Raw genomic sequence first — 18816 nt, forward strand, 5'->3', positions numbered from 1 at the left:
TTGATGGCAAAGTCGTGATTCTGCTACTAGGGTGATTGAAGCAGGAGGATCTCAAAGGCAGGGCACAGCTTCTTTTTGCAGAGTGAGTTACAGGCCATTTTGGAAAACTTAGTGATCCCTTTCTGAATAAAATAGGCTGCAAATAGCTATGTGGCAGAGTGCTTATACCACACATGAGATGCTCAATCCTGAGAACTTCAGAAAGAAAATTGAGAGTTTATTTTAATCTCTTCTGTACTTGGATAGTAAAATGTCTTAGTAAATATACCATTGCAGTAAAGTTTATTCACTTTCTGATTTTGAGATTATAATGCAATTACAACAGTTCTTCCCTCCCAACCCACTCATATATTCTCCATGTTTTCCTTCCAGAGCATAGCCTCTTTTTAATCTAATTGTTATTGCATGACCTGCTCAGTCTGTATAATGTTACATGTTTTCAAAGTTGACCATTGGCCCTGAACTTCCAATTTGTGTGCTCTTCCCTGATAAATACCCCGTCTTTTACCCCCAGCTTCCCTTAGCTGCTTAGTTCTTGGTGTAGGGTTGTGGCTTCATGGGCTTTCCCTGTCTACTTTGGCATGGTCACTGGTTTTGTTCTTACTCATCGTATTTGGGGTGTCCTGTTGATGAGACTTTATGGGTACAGCTTCTGATGTTAGTAGGAGACAAAATCTTGCAACAAAGTCCCTGATCCTCTGGCTCTTACAATCTTAATGTGTGGGAGTTTATATAGATGTTTCCCCTGGGACTGGGCTCCACAACTCTACACTTTGACAGTTGTGGTTTTCTGTAATGCTCTCAGCCTATTACAGAGAAGTTTCCTTCATGAGGGGTGAAGACTGCACTTACCTATGGATATAAGGTCAAATGTTTACAGAGTATTGTTAGAGATTTTGCTGGTTTAATAAAAAATACTGGTTGTATATTTTCTTCCAATAACCATGACTTCAGTAGCACTGAGTAGTTAGCAAGATTTCCAGCACCAGATGTAGTTTCCTTCTTATTAAGTGGCGCTGTAGTCCAATTAGAGAGTTGTTGGCTACTGCTTAAGGCCAGCGAGAGAGCTGCTGGTGACCGTTGAGGCCTGTATGCCGCTGCATACCCTTCAGGTTATCATATCATGCTGTTTGTTATGTGATTCATAGGTATCAGATTTGGGTAGGACTGATAATTAACCTCCCTCCTTTGGAAACTTGCATGGCGCCTTCTGGTACCATGGATACTAGTCCTCCGAGAGCAGCATTCAGTTCATTTCCAGCTTAGCGATCTCTGCACCTTGTTTCTGAGGTGCGTGGTGTCTTCAGCAATAGAGGTTTACTTTCCACCTCTTGGTGGCAACCAAGGATAGCAGTGAGTATGACTGAGCAAGGATCTGTGGAGTGCATGTCAAGTTCTTGGGTATATGCCAAGGGGTTGTTATATTGTAGGTCATATGGCAGATTCATTTATTCTAAAAGCACCTTTGTTTTTATTGTATGAAAACTGCATGTATATCTGTCTGCCATGTGTGTGCCTGGTTCCTGTGTAGGTCAGAAAAGGGCATCAGATCCCCTTGAACTGGAGCTATTGGCAGCTCACAGCTGGGATATGGGTGCTGAGAACTGAATCTGGGTCTTCTGAGAGTTAGTGCTCTTAACCACTGAGATATCTTTCCAGCTCCTAGCTTATTTTTATTTCTTTTGAGAAATCTCTACCCCTATTTCCGTAGTGGCTATATCAGTTTGCAATACCACCAAGAGTAATAAGGATGTCTTTTCTCCATATCCTTCTAGAATTTGATGTCAGTTATTTTGTTGATCTTTGCCATTCTGGCAGGGGTAAGAAGAAATCTCAAAGTTGTTTTGTTTTGTATTTTCCTAATTACAAAGGATAATGAACATTTTAAAAAGACCATTCTTGGCCATTTATTTTTTCTTCTTTTGAGAACTCCCTGTTTAGGTCCCAAGCCCATTTTCAAATGGGTCATTTGTTTTTTTTGACTCTGTTCTTTGACATCTTTTTCTGTTCTGGATATTAATCTTTTGTCAGTTGGAGAGCTGGCAGAGATTCTCTCCATCCTATAGGCTTCTTCTTCACCTCGTAGATTATTTCTTTAGTTGTGTAGCTTTATGAAGTCCTACTTGTCAATTGTTGACTTTAATTTTTGGACAAATGAGGTCCTAGTAAGAATGTCCTTTCATACACCTTTATCATGTAGGGTACTGTGTATGTTTTCTTCTAGCAGTTTTAGTGTTCCATGTTTCACCTTTACATTTTTGATCAGTTTGGAATTAGTTTTGGTGCAAGGTGATAGATACCAGTGTTCAGGTGTACCCTCATTCTTCTACCTGAAGACATTCAGCTTTTCCAGCACCACCTGCCAAAGTTGCTCTTTTCTTTAGAATATGAGTTAGGTATCTTTGTCAAATATAAGTAGTTGAGGTTACATGGACTCAGGTTTGGTGTGTGTATATGTCTGTTTTTATTCTGTTATCATAATGCTCTTATTACTACGGCTCTGTAATGCATTTTAACACTAACATTGTAATCCTTCCAGCATTGTTTTTTTTTTCTCAAAATTGTTCTGGCAACTAGGGTCTTTGTGGTTTGCACAAATTTTAGATAGGTTTTTGCTATTTTTTTGAGGAATAAGAAGAGTATTTTGATTGGAATTGCAATGAATCTATAAATAACTTTTGATAGAATGGTCATTTCTTTCTAATCTCTGTGCTACTTAGTAGTAAGAAATCTTACTACGTATCCATCTACCTACTCCCCATTGTAAAAAGTCTTTTGAGCATTATTTGCTGGGTCATTTAAAAAGACTTTACCACTTACCCATTAAGATAGAAAGCATTGGAGTGGACTTGGCCCTTTAAATACTTACTAGCCTTTTCATTTGTTGCATGCATTATCATTTTGTGGGGGTGTAGATCCACACTGAATATAGAAACAGCTATCAGACTCCCCACAAATGCACAGGAATCTAGCATACTGCCTTATCAAGGAAGATGAGTTAGGCTGAAGAGGTGACTCAATGATTAAGAGTGCTACTGTTTTTGCAGAGGCTAAGAATTTGGTTCCCAGCACCCACATTCAGGGGTAGGGCATGGGTGTGTGATGGGAAGCATGTTATAACTGACTCTAACTTCAGCGTTCACATGCATGGGTACAAAGATGAGGTAATCCTTTTTAATATTTTGCATGTCCAAAACATTTGAATGTTTAATGTTTTAATGTAATGGAGTGAAATTTGCTCTGTGATTTATAGAAACAGATTTATAGTCACAGTCTAGACCTTTAGAGAATATGTATATATATATATATATATATATATATATATATATGTGTGTGTGTGTGTGTGTGTGTGTGTGTGTACCCAAAAGAGATGACTGGAGGGGAAAAGCAGAGAATAAAATATATACCCAGATACCCAGTTCTGATGTATCAACTGATTCTTTGTGCAGGAGTCAGTCTTCATTACTAATTCCCTGACATTCCCAAGGTTATCCCTTTGAGTCTGTGTGCCATGCTCCTTTGCTTTAGCCAGTGAGGTTCAGAGAGAATGAAAAAGGTGGGGGACATGAAATATATTGGCAGGAGCCTCATAAAAGAAGTATTAGAAGAATGTACTAAGACGGTAATATTCTAAAATGACCCCACATCACAGTCAGACACCAGTCAGCAGTAGAGATTTGCTGATTGAGCTCTTAGAACAAGAATTCAGCACTTCACTTTCTAATGGCATCCTATCTTAAAAAAATTCCCTACCTTATATTTATTTACTTCTCAGTTTGAATCTTCTTCAAGTGCACATTCTTAATCTCAAACCTCATGTAGAGAATTATTTGTTTAGATGTCTCCAAACTGGCTTCTTGGCATAGTTCTTGCATGTTGTGAATAAATTCTTGTGATAAGGTCTTTCGTGACCTACTGTGACGTTCTGACCTTCATTCTTGTCGTTCTTCAGCAGACCTCATTGAGAGCAGCATAGTTTTTGAAGTAACTTGGAATCCAAAAGCAGGGTAACTATGGCATAGACTCCTACAGGGCAAGGTTCTTAGTCTATTTGTGGTCATATATTACCTTGAGAGCTTGGTACAGACATTCAGTCTTTCTTCCTGGGAAGATGTGTGCATTTGTGTGAGAATGTTGTTTAAGGATTTAGGAAATGCATTGACCCCAGGCACCAAGTGAAGAACTTCTTTTATAGAACAGCCCTTCTTAAAGTTATGTGTGCTTAGGACTCCCTGGGGCTCACATTAAGATCTAGATTCTGGGCATTACATTAAGGTGTAGGTAGAGATGAGCCCAGGAGAGCCTGCATTCTTACCAGGGTTCCCTGTGAAGGTGGTGTCTTTTGACTCTGAGCACACTTTGAGTTAGAAGCCTGAAGAGAACCTTAAGAAAGCTTTGAAAAATGCATGAGTAAAATCTGGTCACAAAATGCTTGAGTGTTATTTTGAATTTTTTGTTAAAATGTTTTAAAATATTTTGTAGCAGTAAATTTAGCCATGTGCATGTTTCTATCTGTAACCTCAACATTTGGGAGATGGCAACAGGCAGATCACAAGTTTAAGGCAAAGCTTAGTTATATAGTGAGTTTGAGGCCAGCCTAGGGTATACGGGACTTTCTCCAGAACCCAAACACCTAATTAACCAAAACAAACAAACAAACAAACAAACAATCAATCAAACAAACAAACCAACATATGCACTCAAAGAAAAAAGGGAAAAATCTAAAATGCAGTACTCAGAGAATTATATTTTACTTTTAAAAACTCTATTATTTATAATACATTATCAAGAATTTAAACAGAATTATCTGATTCTAATTTAGTAAGTTTACACATACATCTATGCTTTCTCTTTCTGTGGTTGGCACTGGGGCCATGTAGGCGTATGTGTACATGTGAAGCCAGAAGTTGCTAATGGATGCCTTCCTCAGTTGCTTCTCACCTTATTTTTGGAGATAGTCTCTCTGTGAACCTGGAGATCACTTATCCTGCTTTAGCTAGTCTAGTTGGCCACCAAGCCCTAGGAATCCTCTTGCCTCTGCTTCCCCATCCTTAGGCTCATAGGCATGCATCACTGTAGCACTGTCCCAGCAGAACCATCTCCAAAGCCTCTTCCCTGTGCCTTTAATGGGTGTATCTTTAATATATTCTTTGAATAATGGCATTTTAGGGTGTTTACTAAATCTTTTAATGGGTATATCTTTAATATATTCTTTGAATAATGGCGTTTTAGGGTGTTTACTATATCTTTACCTTAATGATGGCCTGATTAGAAATCAGGGAATGAGATCAGTAGGTAAACTCAAACACCTATAGCATAGCCATTCATACAGAAAACAGATAGTTAGTAAATCATTGAAGTTGATTTTGTACTAGAGATGGAAGAAGCAGAATAGCTTGGGGGAAGGGAAGGATGAAGCCTTGAGTTTGTCATTGTGGATGAAAACCAATGCTCATGTTAAAGCAGCTAATACAGTCAATCTCACTCTCCTCAGCTATTCCTTGTGATGGAGTTAGCCTCTTACTACTGAGCAGGGTTGCAAAGGAAAGTATTTGCTAGTAACAGTTCTTTGTTTTTTTTTTTGGGGGGGGGTGAAGGTAATGAATGGGTCATAATCATGATGCATTTTGCTTAGCTAGTCATATTTGGCATTTAACCATTTCTTAATATTCCTTTTTTATTTAATTATTATATTTTTTACCTCCAGATTTTATTCCTCTCCCCATCTACCCTCCAACTGTTCTACATTCCATACCTCCTCCCTACCCCTTGTCTCCACAAGGATGTCCCACCCCTAGAAGACTCCCATCCCCCCAAACCTCTAAACTCCCTGAGGCCCCAGTCTCTTGAGGGTTAGGTGCATTTCTCTGACTGAGTCCCAGAACCAGCAGTCCTCTGCTGTACATGTGTTGGGGACCTCATAGCAGCTGGTGTGTGTTGCTTGGTTGGTGGTCCAGTGTCTGAAAGTTCTCTAGGGTCCAGATTAATTGAGACTGCTGCTCCTCCTACAGGGTTGCCCTCCTCAGCTTCCTCCAGCTTTCCCCTAATTAAACCAGAGGGGTCAGAAGCATCTGTCGGTTGGGTGCACATATCTGCATCTGACTCTTTCAGCTGCTTGTCAGGTTGTTCGGAGGACAGTCATCAGAAGAATTATCCAGGCACCACAGTTCAGTTGTTAATACAGTTTGACAGGAAGATGTACAAACAATACATATTTAGGAAGTATTAGTTCTGTTACCTTTGTGCTTTTGCAGAAAATGATACTAATTTATCTTGTTTTCCTTTAAAAATAATGCTACTCCAATGCCAACATATTCATTGTAAGCACATTGGCAGGAGGTTGCAGACAGTGGGCGTCATTGTCAGTAAGTTAGAGTGAGATATAGAGCACTCATATTCATTGGTCAGGTCAGCAGCCATGAAGCAGTTCTTGGCCAGCACAATGCTTTAAAACTTTTTAAATTGCCAGTTGTTAGTGCTGCACTCCTTTAATCCCAGCACTCAGGAGGCAGAGGCAGAGGCAGATGGTTCTCTGAGTTTGAGGCCAGTCTAGACTACAGAGTGAGTTCCAGTCAGCTAGGGCTACACAGAAAACCTGTCTCAAACAAACAAAACAAACAAAAATAAATTGAATTAGTAGCTGTGTTAGTGTACTATTGTGGTTGACTGTCTCTTGCTTTGCTGCTGGGATAGAGTGATGCACAGTAGGAGGTGCTGTGTGGTAGACCCCGGCTGCTCCTCATCAGAGACAGGGAAGGACAGGGAAGGAAGCTCTCGAGTGCACAGTACTTCAAGGGACCAGAGGCTTGATATCCACTTGAGAGGCACGTCCTTAGTGACTAGCATCTTCTGTGTCTCACAGCCTAAATGTCTACTACCAGCAGGGCCACAGGACAGTGGCTAAGTTGTTAGCATGCAGTTGTCATGCTTAAATTTAAAATAATTTACAAATAATGTTTTTGTTGGGTTAGAGAGATAGCAATTTCTTTCTTTTTCATTCATTCATCAATTTTTTCACGTTAAGTCCTAATTACAGTCCCCCTCCGTCTTCTCCTCCCTCTCCCACCCTTCTCCTCAGAGAAGGGGAGTCATGTTGCCCCTCCCAGTCTATATCAACCCACCCTGACTCATCGAGTCTCATCAGGACCAAGTCCATCCTTTCCTGCTAAGGCCAGACAAGGCAGTCAACTAGGGGAAGGGATCCAAAGGCAGGCAACAGAGTCTGAGTCAGAGACTGCTCCACTCTAGTTGTAGGGAACGAGCATGAAGACCAAGCTGCATATCTGTACATATGTCTAGGAGGTCTAGGTCCAATCCATACATGGTGCTGTCTCTGTAAGCCCCCATGACCCCAGGTTAGTTAGCTCTGTAGGTCTTTTTGTGGTGCCCTTGACCCCATCCGCTCCCTTGATCCTTCCCCACCTCTTTCACAAGACTCCCTGAGCTCTGCCTAATGTTTGGTTGTGAATTTCTGCATCTGTTCCCATCAGCTGCTGGATGAAGCCTCTCAGATCACAGCTGTGCTAGGCTCCTGCCTGCAGGCATAGGAGAACATCATTAACAGTGTCAGGGGTTGGATCTTTCCCATAGAATGGGTCTGAAGTTGGGGCAGTCATTGGTTGGCCATTCCCTCAATCTCTGATTTCAAGCTGAACTATAGAGTAATAATAACTATATGTTATTGGTATAGAAACAGACAGGTTGATCAATGGAATTGAATCGAAGATCCAGAAATAAACCCATTATAGACACTTGATTCTTGACAAAGAAGCCAAAAGCCTTACATTAGAAGAAAGAAATAATCTTCAGTAAATGGTGGTGTTTTACTGAATGTCTGCATGTAGAAGAATACAAGTAGATCCATATTTATCACACTGCACAAAACTGAAGTTCAGGTGTATCAGAGACATCAACATAAAACTGGATACACTAAATCTAATAAAAGAGAAAGTATCCAAAATATACAAAGAACTCATGAAATTAGACTGCAGGGAGACAACCCTATTAAAAATGGGGTTCAGAGCTAAACAAAGAATTCACAACTGAGGAATGCCGAATGGCTGAGAAGTACCTAAAGAAATGTTCAACATCTTTAGTCATAAGGGAAAGCCCTTAGTCCTGCCAAGACTGAACCCCCAGTGAACGAGATTTTTGGGGGGAGGGCGATAATGGGGGGAGGATGGGGGGGGAACACCCATATAGAAGGGGAGGCGGAGGGATTAGGGGGATGTTGACCTGGAAACTGGGAAAGGGAATAACAATGGAAATGTAAATAAGAAATACCCAGTTTAATAAAGATGGAGGAAAAAATAAAAACCAAAAGAGGAGGAGGTAGAAAAAAAAAAGAGAGAGAGAGAGAAAGTAGGGAATAGCCTTGAATGCATTGATCCAGGAGACAACTTGCTGAACAGAACACTAGCAGCTCAGGAACTAAGATCAACAATTAATACATGGGACCTCATGGCTCCTCTGTTTTCGAGAAGACCATAGTCATTCCCAACTGTCTGTTAACCCTTATTCCAGAGGATCTGAGGCCCTCTTCTGGTTTCCTCAGGCACTGCATGCATGTGATGCACAGACATACATGCAGGTAAAGTACCTATACACATAAAATAAAAATAAATACATCATTTATAAAATAATATTTTATTCATTATTTTGAGAATTTCATATAATATTTGATCATATTATCCCTTCTCCAACTCCTCTCAGATTGTTCTCCATCTTCCTGCCCACCCAATTTCATTTTGTTTTTCTGTCTTAAAAAAAAAATGAAACAAAACAAAACAATGAACATATAACTGACCCTTAGCAGCAGGGTGTCAGAATCCCTGCAGGACAGCCTGCAGACGGTAGTGGTCACTCATTGCCCTATTCTGTTTTTGAGGAAAATACGATATTGTCTATATTAAATCCCCATCCAACAATGAGGGGTGAGAATGCAGTGTTTCATCGTACTAACAGCCCAAGGATTTCTTTTGTGATATGTTTCGATTACGAGAATACAGTGGGAAATGATGGCAGCCCTCGTCATGTTTTCCCAACGTTGTGCATTCCTAGAGTTAGCAGTAAAGTGGGTGTTTGTATGCATAACCAGAGACAACCAGAGAGTTTAGAAGGTTGAATGGAAACGTCAGAGCATATTTTAAATATTTCATTTTTATTTTATTTATTTACATTCTTGCAGATACATCACTTAGATTACATGTGTGGCTTATCTTTACCCTGCTAAATCATCACTGGAGGGACTGGCATCATTTTCCTCTCCCTGAACCCAGCCACTGAATAGAAAATGGCAAATGTTGTTTTGTTTCTTGAGAATGACATTTCTTGATTGCATTGCAACATAGTGACTGTGTTCAGGAAATTCATCTTTGAACAGTGATGTCACTGAATAAGGAACCCAAGTGCAATCCCCAGCTGTTCATGTCCCCCGTCACAGGTTACTTCTGTATCTTCCCCGTGTCTTCAAGCCGGCATGTATCTCACATTCTAGTTATGTGGGGTTAGACTGTCTAATAGTGTTTCAGGCTCCCTCTAGCCTTAGCAGTTAAAACTTTTGAGCATAAACCTGCTTCAAAAGGCAAATTACAGGAGGAGTTGTATTTTGTGAAATCCCTTCTCGATGCCCATCCTTTGCCCACTTCTACTCAGCCTCTGCAATGCCAGCATTATTAGTGTCTTTTAATATTCATTATGTTAAATAGCATAATACATACATATTTTTTCATGTGAAAATATGTTCTGAAGATCATGTTGGTTCATGGAAACTCTCCTCATTTTAACTTCACTACCAAATAGGAAGGGCTCCTTTTTGAATGTAATTTAGTTTAGTTCAGTAAGTCACTCCATATGAGGAAGGATAGTGATTTCTAACATTTTCTTACAAAAATGTTGTTTCAGCTTTACACCTCTTACAGTAGGTATATTGAAAGTATACCAACGAAACAGTTCTGGCAAGGCTGTTGTGAGGCCCTGTGTCCTGAGGCACTGCAGTGAAGATGTCAAAAACGGCAGTCGTTCTGTAAGACACCCTGTGCATTTCTCCTGAGGTTGCCATATCCTTACTGTCTGGTCTAGAAATTCTACCTCAGGGTGATTCTGCACACTCACATCTATTTCCTGTCTACCTTAACAGAGATTTTTAAAAATCTTTTCAGTTTTTCTAAGCTTAACAGTAAGAGTGGCATCTTGGCGCAGTTTTCATTTTTGACCCCTGGGACGGTGGGTGAAGTCGCCTCATGTCTTCTTCATTTTCACAATGATTTTCAGCTAGAGATGACCAGTGAAAGTGTGTGTCTCTTCCTGTTACCTCCTATTCTCCTGCTTTATGCTTTTCCTCCTTCTACCCACTTCTCTTCCCTCTCCTTCCATTGCCCCCTTCAATTTGTACATTTTTAGGACTATGTTCTGGGGACAAGGACATTATCTACACAGTGCTATAACAGTTGTTTCTATACATTTGTGTTTACTCTGAATTTCTCAGCCTTTTGTGTACAGTTTGGAGTTTACTGTTAAACTACCCCACCCCTGTAATTTTGAGTATCTGTATGAACTAGACCCTGGTTATGTAAAGGCAGCTGCGGTTTTCAGACCAAAGCAGAGAATCTTGAAGAGGTTATTCTTTGCTTTTGGCCACAGAGTTTTGCAGTGCCTCAATAAGGGAAAATGGTGATTTTTTTTAAAAAAAAACTTTGTTTAGTACAAATACTTGAACAACATAAGTGTTATTTCTTTTAGGGATTTCCCATAAAGGGTCCTAATTATTTGAGAGCATCTTTGTAGGGAAATTTTAACTTTTCAGGACTGAGCTCTGGTCAAGTTTAGAGTATCTCTATAGCTGTACGACTTCTGCTCCCTCCTGGTTTGTTAGTCTGCGATGTCTAGACTACTTTATGAGAGCCTATGTCTAAATAATTTCTACCTTTCTTTTCACTGAACTTCTGGAAGCAAAATAGTTTAGAAAGCATCTTGGTGAAAAATGTCTGTAGGTATTTCCTGGCTTCCAAACGTAATATGGGCAGCTTCAATTGAATCTCTGAATGCAAAGGCCTATTCTCTCTAGCTAGTCATTTATTGTTTGCTCCCTGCAGAGAATGCCTGGTACATTTAATGACTTCAGATCCATCTAATGCTTAGAAATGGGCCCCGGTTCCTGCACTCATTTACTAATACCAAGAAATTGCTTTGTGTGTAGTGGCAATCAGAAAGATTTTGAAGGTGGAAAATGGCTCAAATAATTAGTGAGAAACATACCTAAATTCCTTTGAGCCTCTTTTTGTTCAATCCATCTACTTTGGAAGGCTTCTTAAGAGAAAAATAAGTGAGGAATGTGCACACAGGTGAGCGAGAGCAGGTATTTGTGTGTTTGTCTTCTGGGGCAAAGTGTGAACAGCAAAGCTAGAGTGGACTAATGTTCTGCCTTTATGAGCAGTGCCGGGGAATCATTATCCATTTGTTGCTTTGGGATGCAGGGAAGAAAGAAGCTCTCTCTTGTGTTTGGTTGCCCTCGTATAAGACTTCACTTGTTCAGCAACAAAGCAGGAACATTTATCAGGTTAGATAAGTTCGTTTATGGATTTTTGTTTTTGAGACAAGATTTTGAGATGTAGTCTAGGCTGGTTTCAAACGCAAGGTCCTTTTGCCTTTGCCTCCTGGTCGTGGCAGGACACCTAACCTTAGCTAGCTTTCCTTGGTAAGTCTGTCAAACTGAGGCAGTAGTTACTTACCGAGACTCTTCCTGGCGAGGGATGATTAGGAAAGTTGAAGCTTGAGTGGCATCACTCACTCTAAGTCAGGAATCTTCTATGTGTAATGGTGTCCCCTGTGCTTGATGAGAAGATCTTCCAGTGCCCACTCTCCATTTTCCTTTTACCTGAACCAAGATCTGTTAAAGAAGGAAAAGATAGCATGTAAATCAGATCCTGGTCTTTCTCAAACATTTTCATGATCAGAAATGTTAACTCTTTTCTTCTTGACCATGAGTCCACATTTACTCTAAATTTTCAGATCTTCTTCAAGAAATAGTGTTTACAAAGTTATAAGATTATTTTCAGGTATCATAAATTCCATTTATACATTTGCTTTTCTTATCCTGTATTCTCTTCTGTCCTTGAGTAATTTTTGGTCCGTTATAGAAAGCTTGTGTGATGGATACTGGGGTATGTATCTTATGTAAGTGCTGTTTAACAAATATTCTTTTTTTTTTTTTAACTTGAGTATTTCTTATATACATTTCGAGTGTTATTCCCTTTTCCCAGTTTCCGGGCAAACATCCCCTCCCCCCCCCTTCTTTATGGGTGTTCCCCTCCCATCCTCCCCCCTTGCCGCCCTCCCCCAACAATCTAGTTCACTGGGGTTCAGTCTTAGCAGGACCCAGGGCTTCCCCTTCCACTGGTGCTCTTACTAGGATATTCATTGCTACCTATGTGGGTCAGAGTCCAGGGTCAGTCCATGTATAGTCTTTAGGTAGTGGCTTAGTCCCTGGAAGCTCTGGTTGCTTGGCATTGTTGTACATATGGGGTCTTGAGCCCCTTCAAGCTCTTCCAGTTCTTTCTCTGATTCCTTCAACGGGGGTCCTATTCTCAATTCAGTGGTTTGCTGCTGGCATACGCCTCTGTGTTTGCTGTATTCTGGCTGTTTCTCTCAGGAGAGATCTACATCCGGCTCCTGTCGGCCTGCACTTCTTTGCTTCATCCATCTTGTCTAATTGGATGGCTGTATATGCATGGGCCACATATGGGGTAGGCTCTGAATGGGTGTTCCTTCTGTGTCTTTAACAAGTATTCTATAGACAACAGTTGGGAAGCATTAGCTCAGATGAGACTTGTTGTCTGTGTAGTTGTGAAATGGCACTAACACTCAGTAATTGTTTCTCTGTCTGCTCCTGTGGTTCAACTGCTCTAACATCCTTTTTTTTTTTTTTCGGAGCTGGGGACCGAACCCAGGGCCTTGCGCTTCCTAGGTAAGCGCTCTACCACTGAGCTAAATCCCCAACCCTCTAACATCCTTTTAATAGCTATTATTTGTGTTGTTAAAACGTTCTTAGCTTATATGACATTCTCTGGGGTCACAGATCATAGCTACAACATCTAAAAGCTTACCAATGGTTGCTTTTTGAGAACATCCTGTGTGTTTGGCTGGTGGGAGGCATTTACTGCTCCTAGAACTGTGCTGTTAGACAGCTGCTGTCCTTGGTGATGAAGCGATTTCATGTGAGTTCTTAACATTAGACACAAAGCAGGGTTGTATCCTGTGTACTGTTTGTGGTCACTGCTGGTATCTTCCTAGGTCTAGTTGAACTTCTAGAAAAATACAGACTCCAGAGTCTTAATGTCATGAGTTCCTGACTGCCAGGCACAGGAAATGTTTAACTATTTTAATCATGTTGTTGTAGCCCCAAAGAAAGCCTTTATAATAGGAAATGACAGGGTCCTACCACAAAGTTATCTCTTATCAGTTCCAGGCTCCATGGATAATAATTTGTCAAATTTGGACATGTGTAAAATGCAAGGGCCCTGTTATTTACTTTGGAAAGGAAAAATTAGATGAGACCGATAAGAGTCATGGCTTTTGTTAGGAGACAGAAAGCATTAGAGGCAGTCATTGTTAGCTTAGGAACGTGTCCTTGGACCCCTCCCTGATGAAACCTAAATCTGCTTGAATCATTCTTTGCAACTCCAGGGAAGGGGAGGCAAAGAAAGGAGGGAGGAAGCACCTATGAACCCTGCCCTGCAGAGCAGCTTAGAGGCCGACAAGTTGCTGCTAGCGCACTAGGCCATTGCTTTCCCAGAGCTCTCCTCCACCGTTTTTGAGATTGGAACTCACATTCCATCATGCAGAAGGGTGACATTCCTTCATGCAGGGCTTGCTGCTCTTCCCCTCGCCTTCTGTAGATGGGAGTGATTCTTTTTCATTAGTAGAAGCAGAGAAAACAAGTCCAGCTCAAAGCAGCGTGAGTCAGTGCATACTTGACATGCCTCTATCCTCACAGCACTCTTCGATCTTCACCGTGCTCACTCCTAGTGTGCTCTCAGAGGGGAGCAGGGAGGAAAAAGGCTTTCTAAATACTGGGCTGTTTGTGGAGGGAAGGAGGGAGAGCTAGCAAGCAGGAGCCTCTTTTTGTTCCTTTACTTTTTGCCTAGCTCTCTCTCTCTCTGGAGCTTTTAAAACAGACAGTTGTGCATATACTTAGGAGAATTTCTTTATGTTAGTTTCAGGACCAAGAAATAGTAGACCAAATACCTATAGTTCAGGACACTATAAACAGTCAGAAAACAGATTTGTTGTAGATGACAGGAAAGAACTTTGCCACCTTGCCTGAGGTACCTTTTAGAGTGAGTGGAGATAGATAGACCAATACTAACTGTTAGCAACAATGCCTTTCTTTGCTAAAAGGCCTGCAAGCTTACTTTTTTCAGCTCTCTGGGGAAATGTCCCTTACTATTACTGTTCATTCTGTAAGGATGGCTCTGACAAGTCAGTGGGCCAAGGTTCTGCCTGAGAATGGCTTCCAGTGGGTTCCTTTTTTGAAAGAAACTGGCTTTGTGACAAAGCAAACCTAAATAAACAAACTATGAAGAACCCGTGAAACAAGGCTGTGGCAGAATTTGCTCCTCAAAATTAGGCAAGAAAAATTCTTGTTCTTTTATATATATCCTAAGTAACTACATTGTTCTAAATAAACAATTTCATTTCTTGTATAGCTCTACTTTACTCTCTTTTCTTTGTCTTTTTTCCATGTGCGTATATTATTTTTATGTAGCTTAAATCTTTTTACAAATCTTAATTTTTTTCTTTTGATGTGTGTTTAGCTCTTTTTTTTTTTTTTTTCTGGTTAAGATAAATTTCCTTGAAGTTTCCTTGCTGCCTTTATATAGAGGTAAATGGTCACTTGGAATAAGAGACCCATGGCAGAGTCTTTTGGCTCTTATAGCACTGTTTTGCTTCAGAGGACTCATTACTAAGTATGGGATCCCTCAGATTTGCCTGGTGGAGCCGAGCAGAAGGTAGAGTGCCAGGTGACCAGCTAGCGAGCATTGCCGTATGCTGCATAGAACAAGGCCATTTGGATATGAGAAAAGCCTTGGGTAGAGAAGCTGTGCCCAGAGAAGAGATAGAGTGTTTGCTTTAGGAAAGAAAGGGAACCAGCCCTGCAGCCACGAGTCAGCCTAACTCGACTTAGATATGTCTGTTCTTTTTTGTGCTGGTGATCCACATAGTTACCATTGTGACAGGAAAAACCAGCCAGGTCTTTATTGTAATGACTTATGTACTTTCTTTCCCCCCGATTCTTATTTCATTTTGTTTAGCATGTATTTTCAGGTCTCTTTTTATTCTTGCTGAATCTGTGTATGACAAATGGTAGTTTCCTTCCTTAGTTGAGGAGCTATAGATCACAGTCCGCTCTGACCACAAACTCGTATGACTCCTGAGAGTTGGTTTCGATTCTCACTCAATCCTTACATTTTATTTTAATGTGTACCAGTTTAGTCATCATTCATTATTCACGTTAAAGTCTTCGAGTAACTTCTTGGTTTGGTTTTTCATATGTCACCTCATTTTTAATATAGTGTCCCCTCTTTTCTGTGTTACTTCTGTATTTTGATGAAAAAAACAAGGATTTTAATACTTGTGCCCTTTAATAACTGTCTGGCCATTTTAAAACATCCATCTTGTGTAGCAAGTTTGTCTTTGACCATTGAAACTTGGCTTTATGTAAACTCTATGCCCTTTAGGAGAATTGAGTCACTAAAGTCACAGCCCCATCTTTGCACTTTGCCTGGTGGCCCTTGGCTGACATGTGTCTCTGAAGGTAGACACAGCAGGTTTCTCTCTCATCTCTGTGGGGCCCTGGACTCTGTCAGCACAGGTTATTAGTCTTGCCACTAGAGTAAAAAAAGAAGATTTTGGGGGATTCCTCTTCCCTTCCCTCCCTCGCTCCCTCCCTTCCTTCTCTCCCTTCTGTCTCTGTCTCTCTCTGTCTCTGTCTCTGTCTCTGTCTCTGTCTCTCTCTCTCTCTCTCTCATATTTTGAGACAGAATTACTAGAGTTACAAGTATATTTCTTGCTTGGGAACATGACTTTTTTAAGGTTTATTTTTCTTTTTTATTTATGTGTGTGTGTGTATGTATGTATGTATGTATGTATGTATGTATGTATGTATGTCTCTGTATGTGTGTGTGCCAACTGTGAATGGCACTCATGGAGGCTAGAAGATGGAGGTGCATATCCTGGAACTAGTTACTGGTGGTTGTGAGTTGTATTATATACGTGTTGAGAACTAAACTCAGGCTCTCTGAAAGATCAGCAAGTACTCTTAATTGGGGAGCCATCTCTTCAGCCTGAGAACATGATTCTTTTGTTTATTTTGAATTTTCCACTTAGAATATAGAGTTGGTTTGGAGAAGAAATGCTGCTTGAATAGTAAAACTAAAGTTAATGCAGTTTCCCCATAATAACTTTATATGTTATTTTTGTAATTGGATGTTTCTAGGTACCTGGGGCTCAAGACTTGGTGGATTTCTCTCCTGTGTATCGGTGTCTACACATATATTCTGTCCTGGTGAGTCTTTACATCATCTTCCTAATAAAGGCATGTATTAAATCCCTAGTTCTTAGTTGCTGTTGTTACTTTACTTTTGAGTATTAACTAACTCCTCTGCTCTTGCTTGAATCTTGTTTATATTTGCCTTGTAAAATTCAAACATAGCTGATGAGATTTTAAAGAGTCATCAGCAGATTGGTAGGTTCTAAGTAGAAATGATTCTGATTTCTCCGTTTCAAATCTAACATATTTAACCTAAAATAACCTGCTTTTATACATTAAAGGATTTATGAAAAGTATTTACATTTTTTGACAGTCATTCCTTTTGTTCTGTAAAGCACCTGTAAAAGAAATTTGCTAAAAGAGTGATAATATGATATTAATAGACTGTAGTTGATACTGATAGTGTAGGAAATTGCTAACATCCCTCCAGTTTGTCTCTGTAGTATAAACTGTATTTAGTGTTTATTGAAACAGACATCTTTAATTTTGAGATAATCAGGCTCATTAGTTTTTAACTTATAGGTCATAATGTTTGAACTTTCCTAAAAACAACCAAAAATAAGCCTGAACAAACATACAAAGAAGCAACTATTCTCTCAACCTCAGACCAACTTCCTCCAAGGCCTCCTGCTCCAAGGTGACAGCATTCACTAACAGTGTCTCTAGTGTTTTATTATTCCCACTGTGCTGAAGGAAATGTTATTATCTGCTTACAGTTTATAATACTTATCTAATTTCTCTAATGAATGAAATGGATTGGGATATGTATGGATGTCTAGGTAAGTGAGGGTTTATGCATTAAGTCGTTGCCATGTACCAGGATAGAAGTTCATTTGCAGGATGATGGTAACATGGCAGTGCTGTTTTACCACCATGTGCTGCCTTTTATAATAAGCTTTGTTAAGTTTTTATGAAGACAGATCAAATTTGCCCCCAGTGAGAATTCTAACAGACCAGTAAAATCATTTACTTGCATATTTACTCTCTGTGTCTGTTAGGGTGATCTAGCCTCACACTTATGTATATATGAAATGGGAAGATAATTTCCTGCTTAGTGTAGTTGCTGATAGTGAAATGATGTCGACTCAGTCCTTGGCAAATGACGTTTAATAAAAGGCAGTTGTCTGGTGAGATGATGTTGTTATTTGCTGATCCATACATACATTTTCAGAAGCATGCAGTTTAAAGTATAGACATGTTCTCAGGAGGTCTAGACTCTTATTATTAAACAAATTGACAATTAAAATTTATTTCTTAATTTACAATGAATATATAGGCTTAAATTTTGAAAATTACAGTCTATTGGTTTAGAAATGATCAAAGTAGAAAGCTGTCTAATTGGAACAGGATTCTATGCATTAGTATTTGACATGTGAAATATTTGATGCTCACAAATTTTCTGCAGCAATGTTTAAACCATTTTTACCTTGCCTGCACAGGTTTTAAGACCGTTCATAGTGTTGCCAAGCTTTGGAAATTCACAGCTGATGATATGTGTTTTGTAATATATGCTTATAATTTAGACATCCTTTTCCTCCTCATGGTCTCCTCACACCCCAAGCCCGGGAACCCCAAACCCTGCCTATGTCTCTTCTGCCCAGCTACTGGCTGTCGGCATCTTTATTGAACCACTTGTGGCCTACTTGGTTGTTTGTCAGCTCTTCTTGTGCCCTTCACTATTCCCAGAGTGCTACTTGTGCTGCTCTGTTTCTTGTTGTTAGAAGGTACGTGTTCTAGAACTGGGCACGGGCTCAGCAGTAGAGTATGTGCTTGGCATTGTGTGAGCATCTGGGTTCTGTCTCCCCCAATGATAACAGCAACAAGCAAACAAACAGAAAACCACTGCACTCAACTTTATGGAGATTCCACAGGTAGTAGAAACTCAGCATCAATGTGTCTCTCACACATCACTGGCCCTACAGGCATCTCAAATTTCAGTGGTATTGAAGCCACTTATTTTTTTTTTTTTCTTATCACTCTTGTTGGGTTTTCCGGAGTACCATTCTAGACCTGCAGATGTTGCAAATATAATTGAATTTTATTATCATAAGGCCACTGCCTCCATTCACATATTTATCATAGCTGGTTAAACAATCACCTTATTTCCCCTACCCTAACAGTGAAAACAGTTACCTTAAGTTCCCTCTACCCTCAGGGAGCTCAGTCACGTAGCTGCTGCCATGCCTAACATGGGCTACCTGACACATAAGACACTGAAATGTTGAAGAACAAAACCACTCATGGCTCTTTAGCGGTCTTCCACCTTT

The 18816-nt window shown here is 40.1% G+C and overlaps 1 protein-coding gene across 3 annotated transcripts in view; it reads left to right on the top strand.

Moving 5' to 3' along the window:
• Exoc6b (exocyst complex component 6B) overlaps window positions 1-18816 on the top strand; it is a 446009-nt gene that overhangs the window by 157423 nt on the left and 269770 nt on the right. For all 3 annotated transcript variants that reach the window (XM_032906207.1, XM_032906208.1, XM_032906209.1), the window contains exon 8: window positions 16496-16564. In XM_032906207.1, the coding sequence (XP_032762098.1) occupies window positions 16496-16564 (69 nt within the window). The remainder of the gene's footprint in view (window positions 1-16495; window positions 16565-18816) is intronic.

The sequence above is a fragment of the Rattus rattus genome, chromosome 6, assembly GCF_011064425.1.
Source record: "Rattus rattus isolate New Zealand chromosome 6, Rrattus_CSIRO_v1, whole genome shotgun sequence".
NCBI lineage: Eukaryota > Metazoa > Chordata > Mammalia > Rodentia > Muridae > Rattus > Rattus rattus.